This window comes from Mustela erminea, chromosome 1, assembly GCF_009829155.1.
Source record: "Mustela erminea isolate mMusErm1 chromosome 1, mMusErm1.Pri, whole genome shotgun sequence".
NCBI lineage: Eukaryota > Metazoa > Chordata > Mammalia > Carnivora > Mustelidae > Mustela > Mustela erminea.
The window spans coordinates 216,822,500-216,847,856 of record NC_045614.1 but is presented as its reverse complement, the minus strand read 5'-3'; the positions used below and the strand labels follow the sequence as shown (position 1 = coordinate 216,847,856).

General features: G+C 60.1%; 1 protein-coding gene and 1 long non-coding RNA gene across 2 annotated transcripts in view; both read right to left on the bottom strand.

The window, feature by feature from the left end:
• Positions 1-5,229, bottom strand: part of UMODL1 (uromodulin like 1) — a 58,204-nt gene extending 52,975 nt beyond the window's left edge. Inside the window, exons 1-2 of the mRNA XM_032355933.1 lie at positions 5,154-5,229; positions 1,485-1,727 (exon numbers count right to left, since the gene is read on the bottom strand). Of these exons, the coding sequence (XP_032211824.1) occupies positions 1,485-1,727; positions 5,154-5,229 (319 nt within the window). The remainder of the gene's footprint in view (positions 1-1,484; positions 1,728-5,153) is intronic.
• A 4,551-nt stretch (positions 5,230-9,780) lies between these two features.
• On the bottom strand, positions 9,781-12,112 carry LOC116597763. The gene is made up of 4 exons (XR_004288775.1): positions 12,078-12,112; positions 11,848-11,975; positions 10,923-11,025; positions 9,781-10,538 (listed from the first exon to the last, which is right to left on the bottom strand). It is a non-coding gene; the product is annotated as an uncharacterized LOC116597763 (long non-coding RNA).
• Positions 12,113-25,357: the final 13,245 nt, after the last annotated feature.

Below are 25,357 nucleotides of genomic sequence, written 5' to 3'. Positions count from 1 at the left end.
CACCACGGGGACCTCTGCCACCCTCAGGAAGAGAGGTGCCCCCAGGCAGCCCTTCCTTGGTGCCCATGGCCCTTGGAGACAAGGAGAATGGAAAGGGAGGGCAGTGTCCGCAGAGGAAGGGACACCTTAGATCCAGTCCCTGGCGGGACCCCAGGGGACAGCCCCCCACCGAAAGGGCACCCTCAGGGAACCAGTGGGGACTTGGAGCTGGCCGCAGGCTGTGGGCCCTGAGGTTTTTATTGGCAGTGGTGGCCTTGGTGATAGTGGTGTCATTTTACGGCTCATCCCTGTGTGTAACCCTCTGAGCGGGGTCAGTGGGACCTGCCAGCCATCTCTGTCCTCCGTGAGGCTGCTTCAGGGGCCTGTAAAGCCGTGCTCGGGATGACTCAGTGTGCCAAGCCCACACAGCCCTCTGCAGGGCCCGCACCACCACATCCTGCAGCCGCCGGGAGTGGGGCTGAGGGGACCGCCAGCCCTGGTGTGCAGCGACCTGGCCTCGGGCCGCCTGGGCACGGGCCACATGGGATGCCCCTCCTGGACCACCGGACAGCGGCTTCGTGCTTTCTGGAAGCAGCAGTCCTCATTTCTAGGGGTGGCCCCTGGAAACTCAGCTGGGGCCACACCCTTCCCACTTCCCCTCTGCAACAGGGCTGGGGGCAGGGAGACCTTCTTGGCGGCTCAGAAACTCATTTTTGATCTCATATTGACTCAAATTGAACCACCACCACCACCACCCACGTCTACACACAGGCACCCTTTCCCCTGGAAGAGGTCTTCTGGAAAGTTCTCTCCATGGTGAGAGGCTGAGCCCTGAATGTTGCAAAAAGTCCAGCCCCATGGCTGGACACAGCCACACTGGTCTCCCAGGCGCCTGCCCCAAGCATCTTCCAAAGAGCCCGTGGAAGAAGAGGACTCAGGGGCCCCGGACAGTTGGTGGGAGGAGCCCAGGGGACCTTTCCCTTTCACCCATGGGCACCCTGATGAGGATTTCCGTTGAAGGAAGCGTTCAGCTTTTAAAAAGAAAAGACCTTCACCAATACAGACGAGTTTGCAATGCTGGTTCTCAAACAGCTGAAGTTCGCGTTGCTCGAGACCTTTAAAACAGACCCCAGTGCCTCGCCTTTGTCCCAGACCAATTCCATCCCCTTCTCTGAGAACTGCATCTACACGTTTGCGTTTTTAAAGCTGCCCAGGGGCCTCCGGTGTGCAGTCAGGCCTGAGAGCCACTGCTCCAAAACGGGGGCTCCCAGGGGGGCCCCCCAGAGCCTCAGGACCCACTAGGAACTTGGACTCCACCCCAAGCCGCTGGTCCCGGGGTTAGGGGCTGGGCCAGTGACCTGCGCGGGGACAAGCCCTCTGGACGACCCTGATGCTCGTTCTAGCTGGAGAATCATTGCTCCAGAAGGGCTCGGGGTGCCAACAGTGCCCACCCTGAGTCTCACCACGGTCCCCGGCCCCCCGCCCACTGGCCACCCCGGACTCACGCAGGACGCAGTAGAGGCCCAGCTGCTCGTAGCCCGCACAGCAGTCGGTCACGTTCCTGGCCTCGGGGACCTCCACGGTCAGGTACCGGGTTCTGTAGACCGTCTTGGGGCATCGCCTCCACGGGATCCACCCACCGCAAGGGGCATAGGTCACGTGCAACGTCTGGACGGGCTCCACCTTCTGGACGTTTCGGGTCACGCTGGAGTTGCACAGCTGGAAACTCAGCAGGGAAAGGCCTTTTTCTAGGAGGGGTAAGAGGAGGGATGGAGGAAACAACCAAGAAGAAAACGCTGGAATCAAATCGAGGGAAGGGGCTGTGGGCCAGTCCTCTAGTTCTGCAAGAGCAAGGGAGACCAGACCCGACCCTCCCCAGCTGCTCCCCACCAGAGTCTGCCCACCGGCCGGCTGAGAGGTCAGGCAATCGCGTGAACTTGGGGGCGTCATGGGTGAACGGGGACCTGCATGCTTAGAAGTCTCCGTACCGAGCCCGGAGCTCGCCCCCAACCCCGGGGTCATCCATGCTTCCCACCGCCCGGGCGCTGACGGTGCACCAGAGACGATGCGGGAAGGGACCAAGCATCTGGGGCTCACACCCCGTTTCCTGCTCTGCGCCCCGATCCCGCCGGCTGCGGCTCTGAATCTCCGCGAGCCTCGGGCGTGTCCTCGCGATATGAACATACGACCACCCCCTCCGTACGCACAATAGGAAGGGCTGCCCCGGGCCGGGCTCAGACGGGAACGGCAGCCTTTTGTGGAACAAGCAACCCCTGAAACACACACGAGACGTTCCTAGACGATAAAGCTCGGCCTGACGCGTGCAGCCATCATCAGAGACCAGAGCACGGCGCCCCACCGAGGACAGCACCCTCCTGCCCGCTGGGTCTCTGTGTCTCCCACCTGGAGCCCCGCTGCTGTGCACAAACGCCAACGGCCTCCGGCCCTTTGTCAGTCTGATCACTGGGCTCTCAAGACCCCGGGGCAGCCCCTCCTTTCACTAGCCTGGGGCCCGGGGCATCCCGTCTGCCCACGGAGCCTCTGTCACCTCGTGTAGCAAGGATTGTCACGGGTGGAATCGTGTCCCTACCCAACCTTCCAAAACTCATGGGCTGAAGTCCTGGAAGGAGGCGTTTGCAGATATCATTAGTTGAGATGAGGTTATAGTGCGTTAGGGTAGAGCCCCTTCCGTGATGCCTGGCATCCTTACAAAAGGGGAAATCTGGACACAGAGACAGACAGGCAAGGAGGGCACAGGCAAAGATTGGAGAGATACTGCCCCCAGCCAAGGAGCACCCAGGTTGCCAGCAAACCCCCAGAAGCTGGGGGAGAGGACAGAGCAGGTTCTCCATCCCAGCCTCAGGAGAAACCAGCCCTGCCTCGATCTCAGACTTCCGGGCTCTGGAGCTGGGAGGAGGCAATCTCTGCCCTAAGGCCCCAGTCGGTGCTGCTGAGTCAGGGCAGCCCCAGGGAACTTCCCGGCCAGCCCGGGATTCCGCGCACTCGTGGGCTCTTGGTGTCGGATGAAGGGATGGCGTGACCGTCCTTTGTTCCATCAGATATGTAACCTCTGAGCTCTCGGCTTTACAAAACGATGCCATTCCGGGGGAAGCACCTGTGTTACCCCAGGGAGAAGTGTGTACCCTGGGGAGAAGCTGGGCTTCTGGAAGGAGCTGAGACAGCCGCAGAAATCATCTGCATCACCAACTCCAGCACGGCGCCCCAAATACCCCCTCCCTCGGCCTCACAGCCTCCCCCGAGCGTGCAGAGAGTAAGACTGGGGGCTGGTGACCCCGGGGAGAAGCAGGGCTGAGCCAGCCCCCAGCCCGGGCTGACAAGGGGGCGGTCTGCAGCCTTACTCTGCGCAGAACACAGGACTGGATCCCGGCGTGCTGAGCAAACACACCCCGGAGCCACGGGAGCCGCGTGGCCGCCTCCCCGCTCAGCGCTGCGCTGCGCTGCGGGGGGTGGATCCTCTGGGAGAGGAGCCGGGGGCTTCCCCTCCTCACCAAAGGGGCACTGCGGTGAGACACAGGGAGGCCCTCATCCTGGGTTGGGGGAGCGGGAAACGGCCCAGAGCTCGGATATCACACGGGGAAGGGACTGGAGAAGTGGGCTCCGTGAGCGTGGCCCCTCACTGGGGGAGGCCAGTGAGAAGGAGGCTCTGGACTGTGGTTCTCGTCTTCACCTAAGAGGAGCTGCTAACCACGAACGCAGGTTACATTCCCAGCCCTGGGGAGCCGCTGCCCCCGTCTGATTACGACAAGGCCCCGGTGAACGTCAGCAGAGCCCTCCTGCACACAAAAGTGCACGCGCACACACGCGTGTGCGCACACAGGCACACGTGCACCTCCTCTGAAACTGCGTTTGGGACCCGTGCGTTTCGGTTTTTTGCATTCCTCGGGAGGCCGCTGGTTCCTCTCCGAGCCTGGCTTCTCGGCGGAGCCCAGAGGAGACCCTCCCTCTCTACGGGACCTTCCAGGGAGCCCAGAGCATGGGAGTCAGGGGTCCTGGGCTCTGGTCTCAGAGGTGGGAAATAACCCTAAGGAGGGAGAGCGACCTGGGGTCAGAAGATCCCCATTCACACCGGCTTCCCCGCAACCAGCTCCGTGATTCATGCCCTCCCAGAGACCTCCTCTTGTCATCTGTCAAACGCTGACTGCGTCCTGGGATTCAGTAAACGACACTGTGCCTGGGAAGGCAGTCCCCGGCATGAAGGGCAGGAAGCCGGGTGACACCGACACCGCCCTGAGCCCTGGCTCCCGGGGTCCCCACGGGCACAGCGAGGGGCTCGGGGGGGACCTCCTGACAGCTCCAGCTCCTCGAGGCTGTACGGTTTACACGGAACCCATCACGCAGGAAAAAGCAAAGGGAAGAAATCACCACCAGAATTCTGCTTGCAGCAGGAAAAACGCAAAACCGGGGCTTCACTGAAGCGGACGGTGGAAGCCGAGTGGATTTGTGCGAATTCCCAGCCGAGTAGGACAGATTTCAAAGGGACGTGATGGCAAAGGTCTCAGGTCTCTGCAGTCTGGGGCTTCAGAAACCGGCCGAGCTCCCAGCAGGACCGCGGGCCTGGCAGAGCTTGGGCAGGCGACCTCGAGGGGTCCCTCACCGCCCTGGGGGTCACTTTTCACCTTCAGGCACCAAAGAGGACACTGGAGGTGGGACCTCCCTTGGGGTCCACTTCGCGATCCCAAGCCTGCCTGGCAGGGGAAGCAGGGTCGAGCCAGAACCGCGGCAATGGAAATTCAGCCCGCTGCTGGCTGTACGGCCTGGGGCGAGTCCCTGCCCGCTCTGGGTCTCCCTCCCCTTACTCGCAGCTGGGGACACAACACTCTGAGACTCGAGGCTTGGGAGACTTTGACTGGGACTCTCTAGGAACTCACTCCTCAGCACGGCCTGCGCCGGCAGCACAAATGCAGAGTTCCAGGTCTCACCCCAGACCCTCTGACTCAGAATCTGTGCTTGAACCCCGCCCCGGGCCCCCACCCCACCAGCTGACTCGGAGGCACACACGCCTTCTCTTCTGTGGTTACCGGAAAATTCGGCCAGACGGGACGGAGGTCACCTCTCAAAGCAGACGCATCTCTGCAGGGCCGCCGTCCCCACGAGACCTGCTCCCAGGACCCTCACTCCTCCGGCATCACCCACACTGAGCTCCGAGCCCTCACCTGTGAAGCCACTGGCCTGGGTCGGGCCCGCCGCGCTGACCAGAGCCAGCAGGGCCAGCCGCAGGGTCCTGAGCATGGTCGGACCGAGGTAGGGCTCTGGGTCTCCTGTGAGCAGCCCTGAGGAGGGGCCTGGAGAAAGGGCCCTTCTGTTCCTGGTGTGCCCAGAGGCGATGGCTTCAGGGCATGTGCTCCAAGGGAACAGTCCCTTATGCCTGCTGGCTGACACCTGCCGCCCCCATGGCCGTGTCCCTCAGGAGACCCGTGGGGCACAGCCCATTCTCTCTCCAGACAGATGGCACCCGACCAGCAGACAGCATCGCCAAGTCCCATCTCACTGTTACGCAGAAAACCCGTTTCAGACCCAAATCTGACTCCCTCCATCAAGGACAAAGTATTCTCTTTCCTTATCGTGGCGATCTGGCTGGAGAACAGCGCCGCATCAAAGTGGGTCCCGAAAAGCACCCTTCAGCCGGCTGGACAATACAGATCAAAGCCATCGGAGTGTACAGACCCCTCCAGCCCGCCACCTCCTCCGGGGTCTCGGAGCGGCCCGTTCCTCGTCAGCGTCTGACCCGGAGGAGCGTTGAAGCGAGCCGTCGCAGGGGATGGGAACGCAGAGCCCCAGGCGCCACGTCATGCAGACGGGGAGACAATTTAAAGTCGACACAGTCCCTCGTAAACCCCATCTCCATGAGCGATGACTCTGTGTGCCTCCGGGAACGTGGGCGCCGTCCCGAGAGGGCCACAGGAGTGAAAGGGAACCCGTGCAGGTGACGGGGGACGAGCGCTTTATGTTTGATGTCAGTGGCCCACACGTCACCGGTGACACGGGTCTGTACATCTCCAGTCGGTGGTGCCGCCCTGCTCTCCCACTGGGTCATCTTTCACGGCTCGGGGCTCGGAGCCGGAGCGCATTTCTACCGTGAGATGAAGATCTCGTTAGCTCTGCCAAGAAAGCTTTCAAATAAGGTAGCAAAGACCCATCGTGGCTGTGGGGTTCGCGAGAGTTGTTCCCTGTGCTCCAGAGACAGACCAGCCCTCCCCGAAGGGACCTTCCAGCTGCTGCGTGTTTCCTCCTCCGTGGAATAACCTGTAAGCGGACGAACAGGGCATTTGCATGGTTAGTGGTTAAACGAGAGTCGCCAGGATGAGAGGAAAAAAACAAGGAGCTGCAAAGCCTCACGCAGCCAAGGGGGGCTCGGCACGAGGGTCTTGGAAAGTCCACAGGACAGGATTGACTCACAGACTGTGCCGTGATTTTAAAAAAATTTTCAATAAGAGAAGAATGCATTTTAAAGATATCACATAATATTCAAGAAAATAGGCTTTAATCAACACTAACAATAAACAGGAAAGTATTGTAATTTAGGTCAGCCTGAGCATTTAGGAATATGACACGAATCCGTATTGCAACATTCTATGGTCTTATTTCTTAGAACTCCGGCTATTATAGAAGCCCATGAATGCTTCTGTGAAGTCTGAAGGTGCGATTAAGGGTGACGTCATTCAGTTGAAATTGGTTCTGTGCCCTGTTTTTTCTCACCTTTAGAACTAGTCTAGGAAGTAGGTCCCTTGTGCCCATTGGTCAGATGAAGAAACTGAGGGTCAGAGAGGCTGCCTAGCCTGTGGCCGGGACGTTCAATCCCGAAGCCTGAATTCCTCACAGTCGACCCCCCCCCACCGTCGGGTCACGGTTCCAGCCAAGCGAGCGTCCGGCCAGACGCACAGAGAGCGCAGCCAGCACCGCACGTCACCTTCACTCGAATCGCCCGTAAAACGTCGTCATATCGTGCTTTCCCTTAGTATTAAAACTCACATGATTAAAAAACACTCTGGAAATGGACCGTCCGTGCTCGCTTGGTCCTCCCTACACCGCCTTCCCTTACAGGCGCACCAGGAAACCGTGTGTTGTTTCAACTTCACCCACGCTGAGGTCTCCCCTCCGGTTCCTGCCGATGCGTCCCTTTCTGTACGGCGGCCGCAGGGTTCTCCCGCGTTTCTTCTCCGTGGAAACGCTCTGAGGAGGAAATGGCCCTGTAACCCAGCGGGGAGAGGGCGGCCCTCCCGGGTGTCAAGTTCGTCACTTCCAAGGACTGTCCGTCCGGCAGCGTGCCCTCCCGTCCCCTCTCCTCACGCGGGGTCTCCGTGCAGAAAACCCGGGGTCTCGCCCAGCACGGTCTCCAAGAACCAGGGATCTGGGGCAGCCGCAGGTGCGGTGGCGCTCACTCGCATGCACGCACTCGCTCACGTGCGCATGCAAACACCTGGGGTTCTGTGCTGTCCTGTGTACACACTCACTCCCATGCAGACACACTCACACTCGGGCGTGCATCCATAGTGCGAATGTGCACCTGCTCAGACATTCTCACCTGCGTGCATGCACACGCACACGCTCGCAGCCCACACTCACATGTGCGAGTGAGTATGCATGAGCTAGCTGCTTGCACACTCACACCCATGTATGTAATGTGTGTACACACTCACACAAGCTCGCAGCTCACACTCTCACATATGTGTGTACAGACCTCGGCTGCTTGCACACGCACACCCTCGCGTGTGCGCACACATACTCACAGATGCTTATGCTCACGCTCTCGTGTGTGTAAATGCAGACATGCTCTGTTGCTTGCACACTCAAACACCCGTGTGTGTGGCTGCACACACAAGCAGCCAGACACAAGCCCACAGGGCGAGGCTGCATTTCTGTCCCCAGAGCGTGTTTCCGAGGACATGACCCTGTCTCTGCTCTCGGTGACGGTGTGGCCGCTGGGCTCTGCCTGCTCTGTCCCCCTGCAGGAAGGCGGTAAACAAGCTGACCTCAGAAGGGTTCCAAGATCCGTGGTCCCGCGCACAGCAGATGCACTGGAAAATCACGTCTGTCATTACCCTACAGCCAAAACATATGTGCCCCAGCACTGTCCTGGGACATGGCAATTGTGTCCCAAGGGACGGATGTGAGCGGCCATAGAGGAGGGGCTCACTACTGGTCTAGGGCAGGGATGACTCCGGTGGCATCACTCACTGCTCGCAGCCTCCGTTCTAGAATCCTGCTCGACGTGCAGCCTTGGCAATGACCACCCAGCCGGTGAGCAGGCCGGGAGGTGCCGTGCTGTTCCCTGCCTTGCCCGGCCTCAGGTTGGGGGGTGAGCGCAGCGAGAGGCACAGGGACAGGGCTGTCCCGGGGCGTGGGGACCCACGTTGAGGCCTTTGCCCAGAGTCCCGGCTGGTGGGGGGCTCTCCCTTATCATTGGTGTGATTTCTCTTTACGGTCCTGGAACTACACACAGGCATGGACCTTTTGTTTTTGGTTTAGTTTTTTTTTTTTTTTTTTAATTTTATTTATTTATTTGACAGAGAGATCACAAGTAGGCAGAGAGGCAGGCAGAGAGAGAGGGGGAAGCAGGCCCCCTGCTGAGCAGAGAGCCCGATGCGGGGCTCGATCCCAGGATCCTGGGATCGTGACCTGAGCCGAAGGCAGACCTTTAACCCACGGAGCCCCCCAGGCGCCCCAGACATGCACAGTTTTTATCCTCGTCTTTTCTTCCTGTAACGTGTAGCTTTGCAAATCCTCAACATCGTAAAATCAGAGCACAGAGGGTTTGGGACCCCTTCTCCACATTCTGCTTTGGTAACTGTTGCCCTCCGCGCGGGCCTGGGAGGAAGGGAGGGTCTAGCACAGCATCGGGACGCTGTCCCCAAGCCCACAGGAGCATGCGGGACACACGGCTCCTTCGACTTCGAGCCAGAGCAGGTTGGACTCAGGAGAAGCAGCCCCACCCCACGCAGGTGCCCTGAGCCCCTGGGGGTGTGACTGCAGGGGGCTCTGGGGGGCGGGCTGCGACGGCTGTCAGAGGTCCGCAGAAGACTGCGAAGGCCGAGGGTGCACATCTCAGCTGGGTTTCACGGCCCGGGGCACTCACAGTGGCATGACGAGGGAAGCAGCCAGACGTCCTGGGTCCGCCCCTGTTTTCCCAACAACCAGATGGCTTTATCATCAGCGTCTCTGGGCCTCAGCTTCCCCATCTGCAGAAAGGGAATAACCGTGCCTTCCCGTTTAGAGTGCATGAATGTCTTCTGATTTGGTCAGGACCAATGTATGGGAAAGCAGCGTATGGAAAACGGGGTATGGAGAAGCCTTCTAGAACCCCAGTCTGATTCTGAAGGTCTGAGACCCGGGAGAGGCAAGGATGGAGTTTCCATCGGAGGCACCGCAGGCCCCAGACCCAGGAAAAGCCCCAGACCCAGGAAAAGCCACATTTCAGTCTGAGGTCAAAGGAGGAGAAACCGTGTCTTAATCCAAACGTAGTCAGGCAGGAGAAATTCTCTCTTACTTAGGGGAGGGTCAGCCTTTGTTCTATGCAAACCTTCAGCTGATTGGATGAGGCCCACCTCTGCGTGGAATGACTATGTGCTTTACTCTTTAGGAAATGCCAGCATCCTGGTAAGTGCTGTGAAGTGAGTAAACCTGGCGATTCACAGACCTGTACCCCCGGGGCTAATAATACATTATATGTTAATAAAAAATAAAAAATTTAAAAATAATAATGAGATAGAATTCACATACAACACCAAAAAAAAAAAAAAAAAGCCAACATCCACCACCAACCCAGGAAAAGGGCTCGGGATCTCTGGGGAGGGAGGGGACCCCCTTTCTTGAAGGCACTAGGGGAATTTCAAGGGGCAGCAAGGCTGACAGCCCCTGACCCAATCCATACTCCGGGCAGTTCGCTAATAAGGAGACGTTAGTGAGGTGCCCTTAGTCATGGGACGTCACCGACGAGTCCAAGTTCTAACCCCTGGTGCCTGTGCGTGTGAACTTATTTGAAGAGAGAGTCATTGCAGATAAGATCAACATACAGGTCCTGGGATGAGATCCTCCTGGATTTACGGCGGGTCTGGTTCTGGTGACAGGTGAAGGGGGGTGCACTGGAGACACACAGACGGGAAGGCTGTGGAAGGACAGAGGCACGGGTCGGAAGGACATGTATGCAAGCCCGTGCCGCTGGCAACATTGGCGACAGGACGAGGCAAGGAAGGAGCCTCCCTCGGAGCCTCCGGGGGAAAGCGGCCCTGCCCACATCTTGGTTTCAGACTTCTGCCTCCAGACGTCGAGAGAACAAAGGTCGTGGGTTTAGGCCCCCAGTCCGTGGGGCTTGGTTCCAGCAGCTGCGGGACGTCCGTGCGCCCCACTGGGCAGAGCCTGGCCCGCCTCTATCGCACCCCCGGAGGTCCTCTTCCCACCACCGCCTTTGCCCTCTGCCCCATCCCCCGTTCCCCAGCCCTACTAACTCCCGGTTCCTGCAGAGATGTTTGGGGAGAACAGTAAGAGACGGTACACGCGGGATCTGCGGGTGGGTGACCACGTCGGGGCCTCAGCAGCGTGTCCTCCGATGGAAACAATACGTCGGTTCCCACGCCTTCCAGCCTCGGGCTCTCTGCCCTCCCAGGGCTCTAGGAAAGCCTTCAGGAACTCCTCCAGGTGATTACCATCCTGATCGGAGCTTCCCACGGACCGCCTCACGTGTCTTGCTCTCCTGCCACCCACGGCAGGAAAGACCGCCGCCTTCGGTCTAATGGTCTGTAAACGTCTTCATCCCACCAGAACAGGGGCTCTGCCCTCCTCTGGCTTGTGCAAGGCTGTGCGATCTCAGCCCCGTCTCAGGGGGTTCCCCACAGGGTCACGGGCACTGGGCCTGCCCGCAAGGCTTCTCCGCAACACCTCCCGGCTTTCACTCGCAAAACCTCTCACGTTCTCTGGCTCTGCCTTACAGTCTACGGTGAGCGGTGAGGGCTTTCAGAGACAGCTGTCCTCGTCCTGAGGCCTTCCTCCCAGCTGGAGGGTGTGAGTTCAGCACAGCAGCCTGAGCAGGGCCTGAGGGGAAAGTGCCAGAACTCCCAGCGTGGGGCAGCCCAGCCCCGACCCCAGCCCCAGCCTCCCTGCCTCCCTGCCTGCCGCAGCCCCTAAAGGTCGCAGTTCGAAGGCAATAGCATTTCTTCCAAAAAGAGATTTGTCCGGAAAACAACTAGCACGTGCGTGGAGGTCTGGCTGTGCAAGCCCCACCCCCCAGGAGGGCTGCATTTCCAGTCGGGAAGTCGTGAGGTCGTGAGGGTGTGAGCCTGATCCTACAGCAGTGGTGTCCTCGTGAGAGGGGACACAGAGCTCCCAGTCTCTCTCCCCCTCTCTCTCCCTCACACCAGGACACAGCGAGAAAGAAGGTGGCCCTAGGCCAGCCAAGACGAGTCCTCTCTAGAAACCCAACCTGCAGGACCCTGATCTCGGATGCCCGGCCTCCAGACCCCGGAGATGGTGCCTTTCTGTTCCTTGAGTCTCTCAGGCCGTGGCCTCTTGTCAACCGCAGCCCACAGCTGAGTAAGATGGAGCGATTTAAGGAGCAAGTGACACTGGCGATAGGAAACATCCGTGCCCTCGGTCTCGTGGGCTCGGGGAGATGCAGCCAGAGATGGGCTCAGAGCCTCTGGGTAGAGGAGGAAGTTCCCAAGATCAAAGCCAGAGCCGCCTGGCCTCGGAGGGGCCACGAGCACACGCTGTCAGCCTCTGCAGGAGCGCCCCACTCCCTCTCTCCCCGCGAGCCGCTCCGGGCCCAGGATGAGAGCAGCCCCGGGGGACACAGGAAGCTGCTGGGGACACGTGTGGGGCCGGGGGGCGGGAGAAAGCGCGGTCACTGTCTCTTACCAGGGCAGCCCTGTGCCTTCTCCCCTGGGCGCATCCGGCCCTGCTGGTGTGGCTCCTGGAAGGGCTCGGCCGGAGGCAGGAAACGGAACGGGGACAGGAGGGGCTGCGGTCTGTGCAGAGACTCAGAGCTACAGGAGGAAGAGAGGACAAGACAGACAGACAGCACAAGTCACACTGTCCTAAGTGTTGGCTCTTTGCGGGGACACCTGCTTGCGGAATCAGCGTCCTACCTGCTCGCGCATTCGTCCCCGGGCCGTCCACGTGCGCCCTCCAGCCCCCCCGCACCGGGAATGCAGCCATGGCCGGGGCTGACCCAGACTCGGAAAGCCTTCCAGTCTGCTGTGGGTTCCGTCCTGTCCCCAAAGGGAAATGTCCAAACCTCCCCAGGTGGGTGCGAGACAAGGTCTTTGCGGATGATGCTGAGTAAGGAGGCGGCTATGGCTTGAGGGGACCTCAATCCGGTCGGACCGTGTCCTCCTAAAAGAGAACCGCGGACACCCAGCCACATGCAGAGGGAAGGCTGTGTCCTCCGCAGAGGCACGGACTGGAAGGATGACCCTGCGGGCCCCAGGACAGTAGGGCAGAAGCCACCACAGAAGGGAGCGCGGCCCATGACGCCCGGATGGGGGGCTTCAGGCCTCCAGGCAGCGAGAGGACCCACTTGTGTTGGTTTGAGCCCCAGCATGCGGCGCTTTCCCCAGTGGCTCCCGAGGTCTACGATGCAGAGGACAGACCCTGAACAAGCTCACGACAGGTTGTGTCCCCCCGGTCGAGAGCTCAGACCTGTGGGGAGGGGAGGAAGCCAGCGAAGGCCCTGGGTAGGGAGCGGGCTTCCTGCAAGGACCGGTCTGGGCAGGGACAGTCCCCGAGGCTCCGAGGGAGCAGGTGTGGCCCCACCCCTCCCTTCTGGTGAGCATCTCCCCCGGCACCTGTGGTGAGGGGCTGACCCCTCAGAGCTGCGAGATGGGGCCTCCAGGTCCCTCCGGGCCGGGTCGGTTTCAGCAGGTATCTGGGTCAGATAATGAGGCCTGTTAAGCCCCGGAATGCCTTATCTAGAGGCTGTGACAAGGCATTGCTGGCACCAAGGGGACCGGCATGAGGAGGTGGGGTACCCCCACACGCCCCTGCGGCCCCCCCGAGGGGCACGCCCCCCCGCCCCCTGGTGCACAGTCTGAGCACGGCCTCACCAGGGGGCGGCTTTGGTTCCAGGCAGCAGCACGCGGACCAGAGGAAACAGGGCCGGTCTAGAAGAAGAGGAGAAAGACTTTCGGGGGCCCCTGGGCTCGTGATCCAGCCCTACCCCCGGACTCTACTCCCTTCCCTGGGCTGTGTCCCCGTCTGCACACAGGGAGCACTGCCCCTCACAGCGGCCCTGAACACAGGACTGTGTGTCTCGTCAAGGCTAGGCCTCACTCCCTCCTTACCAAGCTTAAGGACAAGAGTGACCGTGATTGTCAACTCTAGTCACTCTCCATGTGGGGGACCCACTAGCCGAACGGACTCCGCGCACAGGTCACCTGGGGACAGACAGGCAGGCAGCAGGGGCCACGCCGCACCAGATGGGAGCCGGCCAGTGCTAGGGAGCCGTCTGTCCCCGCTGGGGAAGCAGGCAGGGAAGGCTTGGCCTGCGCTGGGCCCGGGGGACGGGTGGCGGGCCTCAGGGAGGTTAGCCAGTGGAGGCAGGGCTGGCCCTGGGCCCAGAACCTGCTGACCCTGAAAGGGAAATGGCCAGGGCTGTCGCGGGAGAGCGCGGGCCATCGAGTGGACGGTCACGATGGAGCACAGACAGACGCAGAGCCGTGCGGCAGGAACTGGGTCCAGGGTCCAAGCCAGCCTGAGGTCGGAAGCCGAGGTCAGGTCGCACAATTGGGGCCGGGCCTGGGGGCGCCGTCAGGTCAGCGTTGGGCCGACAAGGAAGCATCGGTCCAGCCGCCCCGGGTGAAAAGCAGACTTCCGCCTCGCCTTCCTGCCCTGCCTCCGAGCGGGCCCGTCCCTTTCCCTCTGGGTGCTGGCCCCTCTGTCCTTTGTCTCCATGTGCGCATTCCTCATTCCTGCCTGAGAGTCGGTGCCGACACCAGGGGGGCCTCGTGGCCAAGGCTGCCTCCTCCTGGTCCCCGGCCAGTGCCAAGCATACAGTAGTACTTGTTGACCGAGTGGCCTTGGGTCAATCGTCCTGGTCACGAGGGGGTCGTCAGAAGAGAGGTGGCCTTCCCCTACCTCCATTTCCGAGGGCGACTGATTTTCGGATACCCCGACAGCCACGGTCCCCAGAACAGACAGGAGCACTGTGGCACACAGGCTCTGCTGTGGCCCTTTGGGCGTCGTCCCCTTCCCTGGGACACCCCAGAAGAGGGGGAAGCCCCTTCCCCGCGCGTTCCTCACCAGCTTGCTGACTGGGGAGTTCAAGAGCGAACGGAGTTCCCTCCCAGCTGGGAAACCAACGCTCAGCGGGGCACCGGCCTTAGAAATAGACTTAAATGTAATCTTACTAGGTATTTTATTCTATTTAAAAAAAAAAAAAGATTTTATTTATTTATTTGAAAGCAAGATCACCAGTAGCAGAGAGGCAGGCAGGAGGGGGTGTGGGGGAAGCAGACTCCCCGCCGAGCAGAGAGCCCAATGAGGGGCTCTATCCCAGGACCCTGAGATCATGACCTGAGCCGAAGGCAGAGGCTCAACCCACTGAGCCACCCAGGCGCCCGTCTTACCATGTATTTTAAATTCTCACGGGGGTGGCAAGTCCCTCCACACTACCTTTCCCTTCCCTTGAACACTTCACAATCCCAGACCCAGGAAAAGCGGCCGGGCTGCCTCCCAGGACAAGGGCAGCTGGAAGCCGGCCACTCGCCTGCATCTCCCTGGATGCTCCGCTTGCCCAAGTGAGCGGCCGGCTGGTCTGGGGAGGACCTGACTCAGGCTGGCCCCACAAAGCGGCTCCTTCAGGGTAGCAAGGCGACCCCCACCCCCACCCCGGGAAACCGTGGGCGAGCATTTAAGCAGCATAATGGAGCAGAGGTCACCAGACACTCAGCCTCGAGGTGGAGTCCTGGCTTCCCAGGGACTGGAAAGCAGGCGGCTAGCCACCCCTGCGGGGTTTGGTAATGGGTTCTCAAAACTGGGAACTTCCTTCCCGATGACTAAGTCCTTTTCTATTTCCCAAAGGCTTTGCCCAGGCTTTTCCAGGGAAGGGGTGGGGGGTGGGGGGCTGGGGTTCCAATCCCAGCATCTGCGGAGCAAATAACCGAGTGTTTACCAGGCAGGCTTCTGTGGTTTGGGGCTTGTATAAATAAAAGACAGACAGATGAGGAAGTCCAAATGGAAAGACCGGCTTGGAATGTCCCGCGGGCGGGGGGCGGGCCACGGAGGGCAGTGTTCCGTCCCAGAAGGAGAAAGATAGCGCCGTGTTTCCAGCGCGGTTTCCAGGGCTGCTGCCGAACGCATTAGAGAGAAACGGTATTCCCGGCGTCGGCCTCATGTGAGCATCTCGACAGAGGGTTCCAATAAGTTCCGACAAGTCGGGGGCACCCTGAGGAGAAAGAGATCACAGCCGAGGGCAGGACAAGCAGCCCCCCAGGTTCAGGTCCGCTCAGAATCTCAGAAGGTCACTTTTTGGAAATAGGGTCTTGGCAGATGTGCTGACGATACGTCTCCAGAATGAGAACACCCCAGATCGGGGCGGTGGGGGGCGCGAATCCACCGCCAGCCACCCCCCAACACACAGAGGAGGCAGAGACGGCTGCCTGAGAGCACCAGCGGGGCCCCGGGGACGCCAGCAGCCACAGGGGCAGGAGAGACCCTCCCCCGGAGCCCTCAGAGCAAGCCGGCCCTGCCCCCACCTTGGTCTCAGACTTCTGGCCTCCAGACATGGAAAGGCAATGAATTGCTGTTGTTTTAAGCCACAAATGGGGTGGTAATTTGTCGCAGCCGCCCAAGGACGCTGCTGCAGATGGAAAGGAGGATCACGGGGCTCAGGCAGGCTCCTCGCTGGCGTCTGCTGCTTCTGGGGCTGCTGACCGCCTGTTTTTTTTAAGATCTTATTTATTTACTTTGCAAGAGAGAGATCACGCGGGACGTTCAGAGCCCAGGGCTGGGCTCGATCCCACGACCTGGAGATCACAACCTGAGCCGAAAACAAGGGTCTGACGCTGAGCCCACGGAGCCACCCAGTTCCCCCCTCCCGGCCACCGGGGGCAGATTATTTCAGAAATCGCTCTCAAGATTTCCAAAGTCTTTGAGAAGGTCCCACGGAGGCCCTGTGGGGCCGGCCCACGACGACGCAGAGTCCCAGGCGAGGTGCTGCCTCCTCCTTCGGTCTCACCCGGCACCTCTTGGCCACACGGGGGAGGCGGCACTCGGTCGAGAAGGGTCCAGAGGAGGGCTGCACGGCCTGGGGGCCAGGACCACGCCAGGCGAGGTCTTGCAGTGCCACACGCAGGGCCATGACGCCAGCGACACACCCACAGCGGACCCGCCTGCCCACCCGGCAGCCACGGACTCGGCCACGGCCTCGGGGACCTTCCTCCAAGAGCTGACACCCAGCGAGGCACGAGAATTTCAAAGTCTCCTTTTCTCGGTTCTTATAAAACAGAATAAAATGGCCTTTGGGTGGTCCAATACACCCTCTTGGAAACGCCGTCCCTTAGATGAGCGGAAAGGAGGCGGGGTGGCGAGGCCCAGGAGGGCTGCCCAGAGAGTCGGCTCCCTCCTCCCGGCCAGGGCCTTCCTCTCACACCGAGCTCCGTGAGGGGGTCCAGCTCCGGCCTCGGACCTGCGGGCCTGTTGCGGCCGTGGGGAGCCCAGGAGAAGGCTGACGCTGCCCGAGTGCCAGATCTCTGTCTACAGGGAGGAACCAGAAGGAGACCCTCCCACCACCCGCCCCCCCGGAGCCCCGGAGATGAAGGGCAGGGGAGGAGGGGCTGTGCCTGGTCCCCTTCACCCACCGCTCCCGGCACAGAGGATCCAAGTGGGGGTCAGTCTGTCCAGTGGCATTCCCTGTGGCTCTAACCGTGTGCGTGGACCGTCCAGGGCCGTGTGGGAGCCACCAAAGCTTCACTCTACCTTTCTTGGGGGTCTTCCTCCAATTCCGAACTCCCCAGCGTCTTCCTGCCTGCACCACCCCACCAGCCCTCACCTCCCCCTCAAGCCCCGGGGCGCCGGGTCTGTCCGTGTGTGGCTGGGGTGAGGGGCGAGGCCGCTGCAGACTGGGCAGCCGCCGCCACCGGGTGCACCCCACTGCGCTCTGGCCGACACCAGCTAGAATTCGGATCCTCCGGGGCCCACAGGGACCCTCGTGGACGTCCCCCCTGAGAGGTAACACCCTGATGGGAGGTGATCGTGCTGGGGCGGGGTGTGCGGAGGGTTCCGGAACCCACGCACGGGAGGAGGGACGGGAGCAGGCACGGTGGCCAATGCCAAGCGCTTGGAAAGAAAAGTCTGTCACAGGGACAAAACACAGACGTACGTGGAAGAAAATAAGAAATGAGCACATGGGGGGCGCCTGGGTGGCTCAGTGGGTTAAGCCTCTGCCTTCGGCTCAGGTCATGACCGCGGGGTCCTGGGTCGAGCCCCACATCAGGCTCCCTGCACAGTGGGGAGCCTGCTTCCCCCCCCCCGGCCCCCTGCCTGCCTCTCTGCCTACGTGTGATCTCTGTCAAATAAATAAATAAAATCCTTAAAAAAAAAAAAAAAAGTGAGAACATGGGACGGAAAGCCAGAGGTTGTCCTCACGTCTTGGCGTGCCGACCTCTGAGGTAGGGACCTCTGATCCCATGACCCCTGAGGCAGCCCGGCTCTGCCCCTCACCAGCGGGGTTGCCTGAGACCAGCGTCCCCCGCGCTGCGCGCTCCGTCTTCTTGTCGTGTGCACGAGGTGTTGGCAAGGTGGGTCCGGCAAAAAATTGAGTAGGGGACCCAAGCCAGACCTAGTGAACTTGCCAGTGTCCTCTCTAGTTACTTCCAAAGCACCTGTGCCTTTTTGCTGTGAGACAGGAGTGTAATAAATGTTAAAAAGGTGTCTTTCAGATAAAAGGCAGCCTAAAAACACATCTCCAGGGGGCTCATGGTCCTTAGCTGGAGGGACACAGGAGCCCCCAGCCTGAGGTCAAGCAGGAGGCTCTGGTCTAAATCCCGCCGTGGCTCGGGGCCCAAAGCGCGTGGCCAGCGCTCCCTCACCTCTCGGACCCTATCTGCCCCACACTGGTCGCAGGAGCCCCCCACAAAGGGCGCCAAGGTTGGGGGTGACCAGATCGCTCTGGACAAAGATTTATTATCCAGTTGTGGGAAGACAGGCCGACCCAGGCAAACACGACTTCAGCTGAGCCGGGAAGCTTTCATTCCTTCACGGCTGGGCAAGATTGGTCATTTAATTCACAATCGAAGAGCCTGGCCGGAAATCTGCCTTTCAACACCTGAGCAGAGTCTGAGACTGGATCCGGGAGCCAAGAACGGGGCACCACAGTCAGAATAACGGACTCAGGGCAGGCTGGGGTCCGGACCACGGAGCTTCACAAGGACAGACCCGAAAACAGGCTCTGGCCACGTGCGGCCACGTGCCATCCGCCCCAGTCAGCTGGGTTTGGATTCTGTTTGCTGAGCGATAAAATGGGCCGTGGATTCCAAGTCTGCCGACGCTCATGCCGGTCGCTGGGTCTCGTTTTACACATCACAGAAGAAGGTGGAAAGAACGCCTTCCTCCGCGTCATCTCAGTCGGGACAACTGAATTCCGTGTTTCTGGAAGAGATCCTGGACCGCGTAAAGAGGTAACCATAAAGGGCCTTATTTTAGAAACCACGAGACCGCTTTGCTCATTTGTGGGACTTGATCATTGCACTCTCCCCCCGCCAGAGCCTCCTTCTGGTGCCCAAAGGAAGTAATCTCCGGACAAGAAATTATTTCGGTTTTTCAAAGCTTCCAGACTCTGCGATGGAGAAGACACAGGAAACGAGCCTCCCGGATCCGTGAGGACAGTGACCATGGACCGCACAGACGGCAGACACAGACGGGGCGGGAGGGGTCGCAGCGAAGCTGGCCACGTCGTGTCCTCCTGTTCCTGGGACTCCCTGCCGCCATCTGCATTTGATCCAACGTGCTGGCGGTGGAGGTTCTGATTTGACTACTAGCCACACTAAAGCTTAACCGTGTCGACCCGCTTTTAGCTTTAAAAAGGGGCTTGAAATTCCAATATGGACAGCGGGTTAGAGACGAGCTTGCAGTGATGTCAAGTCTCCTGACCTGGACGAGTGCACGGTGCTGAAGTAAGAGAACGAGAACACAGAGACATCACGTGCTTATGTGAGGCTGTATGCAGAGAGAGAGACATGTCTGTACACACGTAGAGATGCACAGAGACCGAGTATCTGAGTCTGTTCCGGCTGACAGCATAAACAATAGAATGTGTCTGTCACCTTTCTGGAGGCTGGGGGTCCGGATCAAGGAGCTGGTGGGTTGGACGTCCGGGGAGAGCCCGCCTCCTGGTCCACAGGCAGCCGTCCCCTCACTGTGTCTTCACAGGGGCCAGGAAGCTCTGTCAGATCTCTTCCATTTGGGGGTTAATCCCGCTCAGGGGGGCTCTACCCTCCTGACCCCTCACCTCCAAACACCATCACGTGGGGTGTCAGGGTTCAACATAGGAATCTGGGGAGGACAGAAACATTCAAGCCGTAGCGCGGAGGACACCAGTGTATGAGAAGATATAAAGACGTATTATTCTCTCTCTATGTGAATGTATATGTAAGGACGTGTTCATAGAGATCGTGCTGTAAGTACATACTGTATATAGAAATACACAGAAAGACAGCGCGTATCGCATATCTAAGAAAAGACACATAGGCGTAGATGGAAATTATACTCTCCATACACGTAAGACAGAGAGAAACAGAGGTTATCCCATGTCTGTAAGATACATACGAAGATAGGTGTTTTATGAAATGTATATGAAAAATATAGGTATAGAGAGATTATGCCCCAGAGAAAAAGCTGTCGAGCAAATGGATGAAATCCTAACCGTTGGTGAGGCACTTGAAGGGTCCAGGAACTTCGGGCCATTCTTTCGTTCCGCGGCTGGGGCAGATTCCTGACATCAGATGCCACAGAAGAACGTGATGGTGCTTCGGTTTATGATGCTTCCAGGGGATGCAGTGGCCCGGCTCATCCGAGCAGCCGCTCAAACCAAGGGTCTGGAGTCACACACCCAGGCTGGGCCGGCCACCCACGTCAGAGCCCAGAGTAGTCCGACCCCCTAAAGCCACAGCGCGGCCCCGGGTCCCACGGCGACAGCCCCCAGCGCCTGCACCAAGCCCCCACCATTGCTCCCCCCGAGACCCAGACTCTCTGAGCCGGTTCCCCACAGTCCTTCTCCCCACCAGGCATCCTACAAATGCCCTACTTGGGAGCAGAACTCCAGCAGGAGGAAAAGCCATCATGAGTCCCACCGGCATACACCGGCTCCCGCTCGCCACCCAGTTGCTCTGAGCTCCTGTCGTATTCCTGCCCGGCTTCCACTCTGTGCGTTCAAGACTCCGTGACTGAGAAGCGGCCGTGGGCCCCCAGCCCCTGGGTCACAGGGGTGACGGCTCAGATCGGGACTCCTCGGGGTCCTCAAGGAAAGAGAGTCTTTTCTGCTTGGTGCCCCGCAGCTCGGCCTTGAGCGGGTCCGGGCCCCACTCAGCTCCCCAAGCCAAGTAGCCTTCCTCCTCCCCTCCCGGGTGGACCCGGCTGTCCCCACGACCCTCCTGTCTGGAGCTCCTTCACTCCGCCTGGAGTCTCACCTCCCCTCCGAGGCGTCTCTCCTCCGGCTGCCACAGTCTCCTTCCTGGCTGACGGGTCAGTCCATCTTTCCCTTCCTTCTTGCAAATAGGACCTTGCTGTCCATCCGGGTTTCTGCTGACAGAGGGAAACAGAAAGACCTGCTTCTGTTCTCGCGAGGACCTGCGGTCCGTCTCACACACGCCTCGTCACGCAACGTGTGTCCTCCTTGTAAGGGACGAGGGCTGAAGGACCCCTTCGAGCTTCTCCCGCAGCAGACTTCTGGGGAAGGACCGGGGAAGAATGACCGGACACAGCCGTCCTGCGCTCACTCCAGATCACCGGCGCTGCACACCTCTGCGCCAAGGCCCCTGGCTCCAAGGACTAAGTGACTCCTGAAGGACACCTGGACCCTTGTCCCTGCGCTACCCAGTTCCTGGATGCCTAAGACGACACGCACACCAGGTCACATCCTCAGTAAAGACCCCAGACCCCAAACAAAGGGGAGACATGCTCTCCCTTTCCTTTCCGAGTCTCCTAGACCATCTGCTGGTCTGTCTGTGTCTGCTCTCTCCACGCAGCTTTGATAACCTCTGCTCTCATTCCCTCCCGGCTGGAGTTTGGCCGGTCCCGCAGGGCCCCCTCTGGGCCCTCAGACTTGACCTTCCTGCATCCCGGCCGTTCCCTAGCCCGGGCCGTGATGTCTATGTGCTGACCTGTCAGATAACACGGGACGTTAACCCAGTGTGGGGACCGCACAATGCTACAGAGGAAACAGCATCGGGAACCAGTTCTAGAAGTCTCCTGCAGTCCTAGAAGGCCTAGGGCCTGGCTGCTCCGAGTGTGGTCCCCGGACCAGCAGCAGCATCCAGGGAGCTCCTGGGCGGCTCGGACTCCAGGGCCGGCTGTGGTTTCTGAAGACGTCCAGGCATCCCTTGTGCATGGGAGTGTTGGAGAAGGGATGGGTTTAGGGCATGTTTGCTACGGGGAAGGGAGGTGATGGGAGTTTTAAACAAGGAAGCCAGCCTGGGAGCCGGGAGGAGGTCAGACTCAGGTCTGATTGCCAAGGGTCCCACCCAGACTCCTGCCCATGGGACATCCATCAGGCAGCTGGCCGGTGGGTCCAGAACAGCCCAACCCCCCAGGGTCACTGCAGGAGAAAGAAAGCAATGAGGTTGTTTTCATGAACCCACAGGACAGAATGACACCATCTGGCCGTGACTTTCACGGCTCCAGCCCCCGGTCCTCGCTGAACCCCTCACAGCCCAGCACCCGGCGCGCTAGAAGCATCAGCCTGAGATCCAGGAATGCCGTCATGCAGCCAGGTGACCGATCTGGGTCGCAAATCCGCCCCGGGCAGCAGCCAGCCGGTGCCCTCACACCTGGCTTTGTCTGGGCTTTGTGGTGGAGGCCGGAGGGGCAGTGAGCGCTCTCTGTCTCCAGGGCGGTGAGCACAGGACACTCAGGAAGCAAAGGACGGTGCTGGTGAATCCCCAGGCTTAAAATACATTCCATTCGAGGACGGTGCATGTCCAGAAGGCTTGCACTGGCCTCGGTGTCGCTTCCCACCACGTCTGCGCTCTAAGCTGCACGGTGCGCATCGTCCCTGTGGACCAAGAAATGGTGGCCCGGGTCCCCTGCCCGTGGTCACGCTGCATCCAGCAGGGTGAGGTCACACAGTCCCCGACAGACGCCCAAACCAATGGCTCCCCAGCTGTTTGGCCTCGAGAGGCCGTAGCCCAGCTGTGGTTTCCCAGAATTCTTCCTCCTCCCGCACAGCCCCTGGTAAACCAAACTGATCTTCTTTCCCCCCGCGGAGACAGGTTTTAAACAAATTCTGCTTTAAAGATTCCACCATGCTCAAATAAACAGGGAATGGGCGGCTGCCAATCCCCAAATCCTGCCTCATTGTTTGAAAAACAAATGATCACGGCTCTGATTTCCACCCACCCCTGGCCTTTGCCCAGAAGCTGCCCAAGTGGCCGGCCCCCTTCCTCCACACTTGGAGACCCAGAAAGAGGAAGAGTCGTGGATGATGATCTTTGTCCTAAAATGGTGCCGAACTCCAGGAAGCACGGCTTCTTCCTGAGTCACCCGCCAGCCCCCGGTGGGAAGAAGCGGTCGCCGAGCGGAGGGCAGCCCTCGGCTCTAGGGCGATCTAAGGGGACTAAGACAACGTCTCAGACTGGCTGCACAGCCGGCCTCTGTGTGTTTTCGGCAAAGAGGGATCTGGAGGCCGCAGTCAGGGATGGGGCAAGGGGCCCCCCCACCTCCTCAAGGGCACCTGCCGGGTCCAGGGACCTTGGAAATGGAGTCTCCCAGAATCCTCTGGGAAACTAGGGCAGTAAGAGGGAATAATCACTAAACATAACCAAGGTTTACAGAGAAAGCAAACACCTCTAATGCTATTTGATGTTTTTTCGCTCACATACATCTACGAGCTTCCTTACTTCCCTCGTGAGAGGGGCCGCTTCCCATCCTTATGGGCACCCACGGTTGTCGTATTTGCTCATTCATAACCCGTTGGAGGTGGCTCTCCCTAGTCTGCTTCCAAGTCAGCTGGCTCTGCCCCGCGCCCCCCGTCCCAGGCTGAACTGACAACCTTCCCCCCCACCCCGCCCTCATCACACCTCCGACTTCCGACCGTGCCTTCCTGGGGGTGTTGTGGAGGCCAGACGGGCCCATCGCAGCCCGGGTCAGATGGAGTTGGCAACGTGGGGCCGCTGGAGTGGGGAGGAAGGGGCTGCCCACAAACACACACCATTACCTCCCTGTGCTCTACTCTCTGCCATCAGTTCCGACAACCGAGCGCCGGCGGGATTTTCATCGCATTCTCTACTCCAGCAAAGCTGACTTGGCTTTCCCTGCCATTCACCCCACCGCTCTGGCCTGCGTTTCTACAGGCCCTGGGGCTCTTTCTGCTTCCCGGCAGACACCCGCTCTCAAGGGCAGACTCTAGGGACCGCAGGGACATCGAGGTTCTGGAGCAGACATGCCGGAAAGAGGCATTTCCCGAGGCGGACGCAGGGGTTGGCGAGGGGAGGACAGTCAAGGCCAGGATGCTTGGGATCGACGGGTCTCAAAGCCTTTAGGTAGGAAAAGTGCCTGGTATCGGGCCTGCCCACGCACGCCGCATTCGGGGTGACTCCTTCTGGGGAAGCTACAGGAACTAGAGGTGGTGGGTGTGCGTCTGGCAGGCCTATCCAGGGCTTGGAGGACTGAAGGGTCAGGACGGACGCTCTGTCTCCTGGGTGTGTCCTTTATCCTGTCCACACCCACCTCCCCCCTTCCCCTGCCTGGCCAGCCCCTGAGGGACCTCTGTACCCACAAACCCCAAAACAGGCAGGAACAAGCCCTCGACGGCCCCGGGAAGCATGGAGATGGCCCAAGGTGGACAAGAGAGGGTGTCCAGTGGTCCCCGGCTGATGAGACAGAGACAGGAACTGAGTAGAAATGGTGGGGGGGTGCTGAGCGTGGAAGGAGCCTTGAGGAGGCAGACGAGGACAGAGCGCGACGGGGGCCGGCGCGTGTTCGCATCAATTCCAGACCTTGAAGCCAGGAAGAATCTGTATGATGACCGACTCGGGGGGTCCAGCTTCTTCAGGACACCTCCGATGCTGGGGCACGCCAGGGGTCAAAGCCACAGCTCAGGGGACCCCGGGGGGAGCCAAGGCTGGAAGACGACGCTGCGCAGAGGGAGAATGGGGTGGGACACATGGCCGGCGGGCGTCTCCCCTGAAAGGAAGGAGGACCTGAGGCTTCTGTGAGCCTTTAATGAAATGGTTCACTTCTGGGGGCGTCTGCTGCGTCTCGGGCCAAATGACAACAAAGGACGACACCTAGCGCCCCCCACCCCCGCCGCCCGGTCAGGGGCAGCACCCAGGGGCCGGCGGCCGAGAGAAGACTGCATAAAGGCAAGTGCTTTTAATTATCCCGATGGCTCTTCATGCGGCCGGGTACACTGCTATGGTGCAACTACAGAGCTTGGGGCCAAACGGGTGCTGCGGGATCAGAACAACGAGGACGAGCGGGCCGGCGGGACCCACCTGCCGCCCGCCGGAGCGAGCCAGGCAAGCCGGCACCGGTCAGCAACCACTTCCGGCAAAATGCAGTGAATCACGTCGTGTCCAGCCACCTACGGTCCTTTCTGCTCTGGGGCTGCAGTGACGTCACGGCCCGGACCGTCCGCAGGGAGGCTGGCTAAGAACAGAGCCTTTGCCCGTCCTCGGCTCCGAGTGGGCTTCCAGCAGAGCATCTGCCTTCTGGCCTCATCCCCGCTGCGGGGGCCCGACACGCGTGGGCGGCCAGCCTCGGGCTCTGGGGTAGACGGTCCTTGCAGGCAGCTGCCTTCCCACGTGAGCGGCTCCCTTTGGGTCTGTACCAGCTTCGGCTCTCACCCTGCAGGAGACACCAGCTGGGTGCAACAGAGGGTCATGTCCACGCTCAAGGTCAGAGCAACTTCTGGTTCCAACAGAGCCGGCCGGGGCTTCCACACTGTGACTCCAACACGTTAGGAGGGCCCCCACCTCGGATAGATCCGGGCTGGGCTGATGCCCTCTAACCCCCACACTCCTTGAGTAAGAGGGCAGTATGAGCTTTGCATCATTCTACGGGGAGGTAATTTAGAAATGAGCTGTTACGTGTCAGAAAAATCCTAGCTCCGGACGTGCTGTTGTCACCCAGAGACCACAGTGAGTAAACCGGCTCTTCACGACGGAATGACGGCCCGGACGGCGTCTTCTCGTTCTAAGACATAATGTGCCCTTGT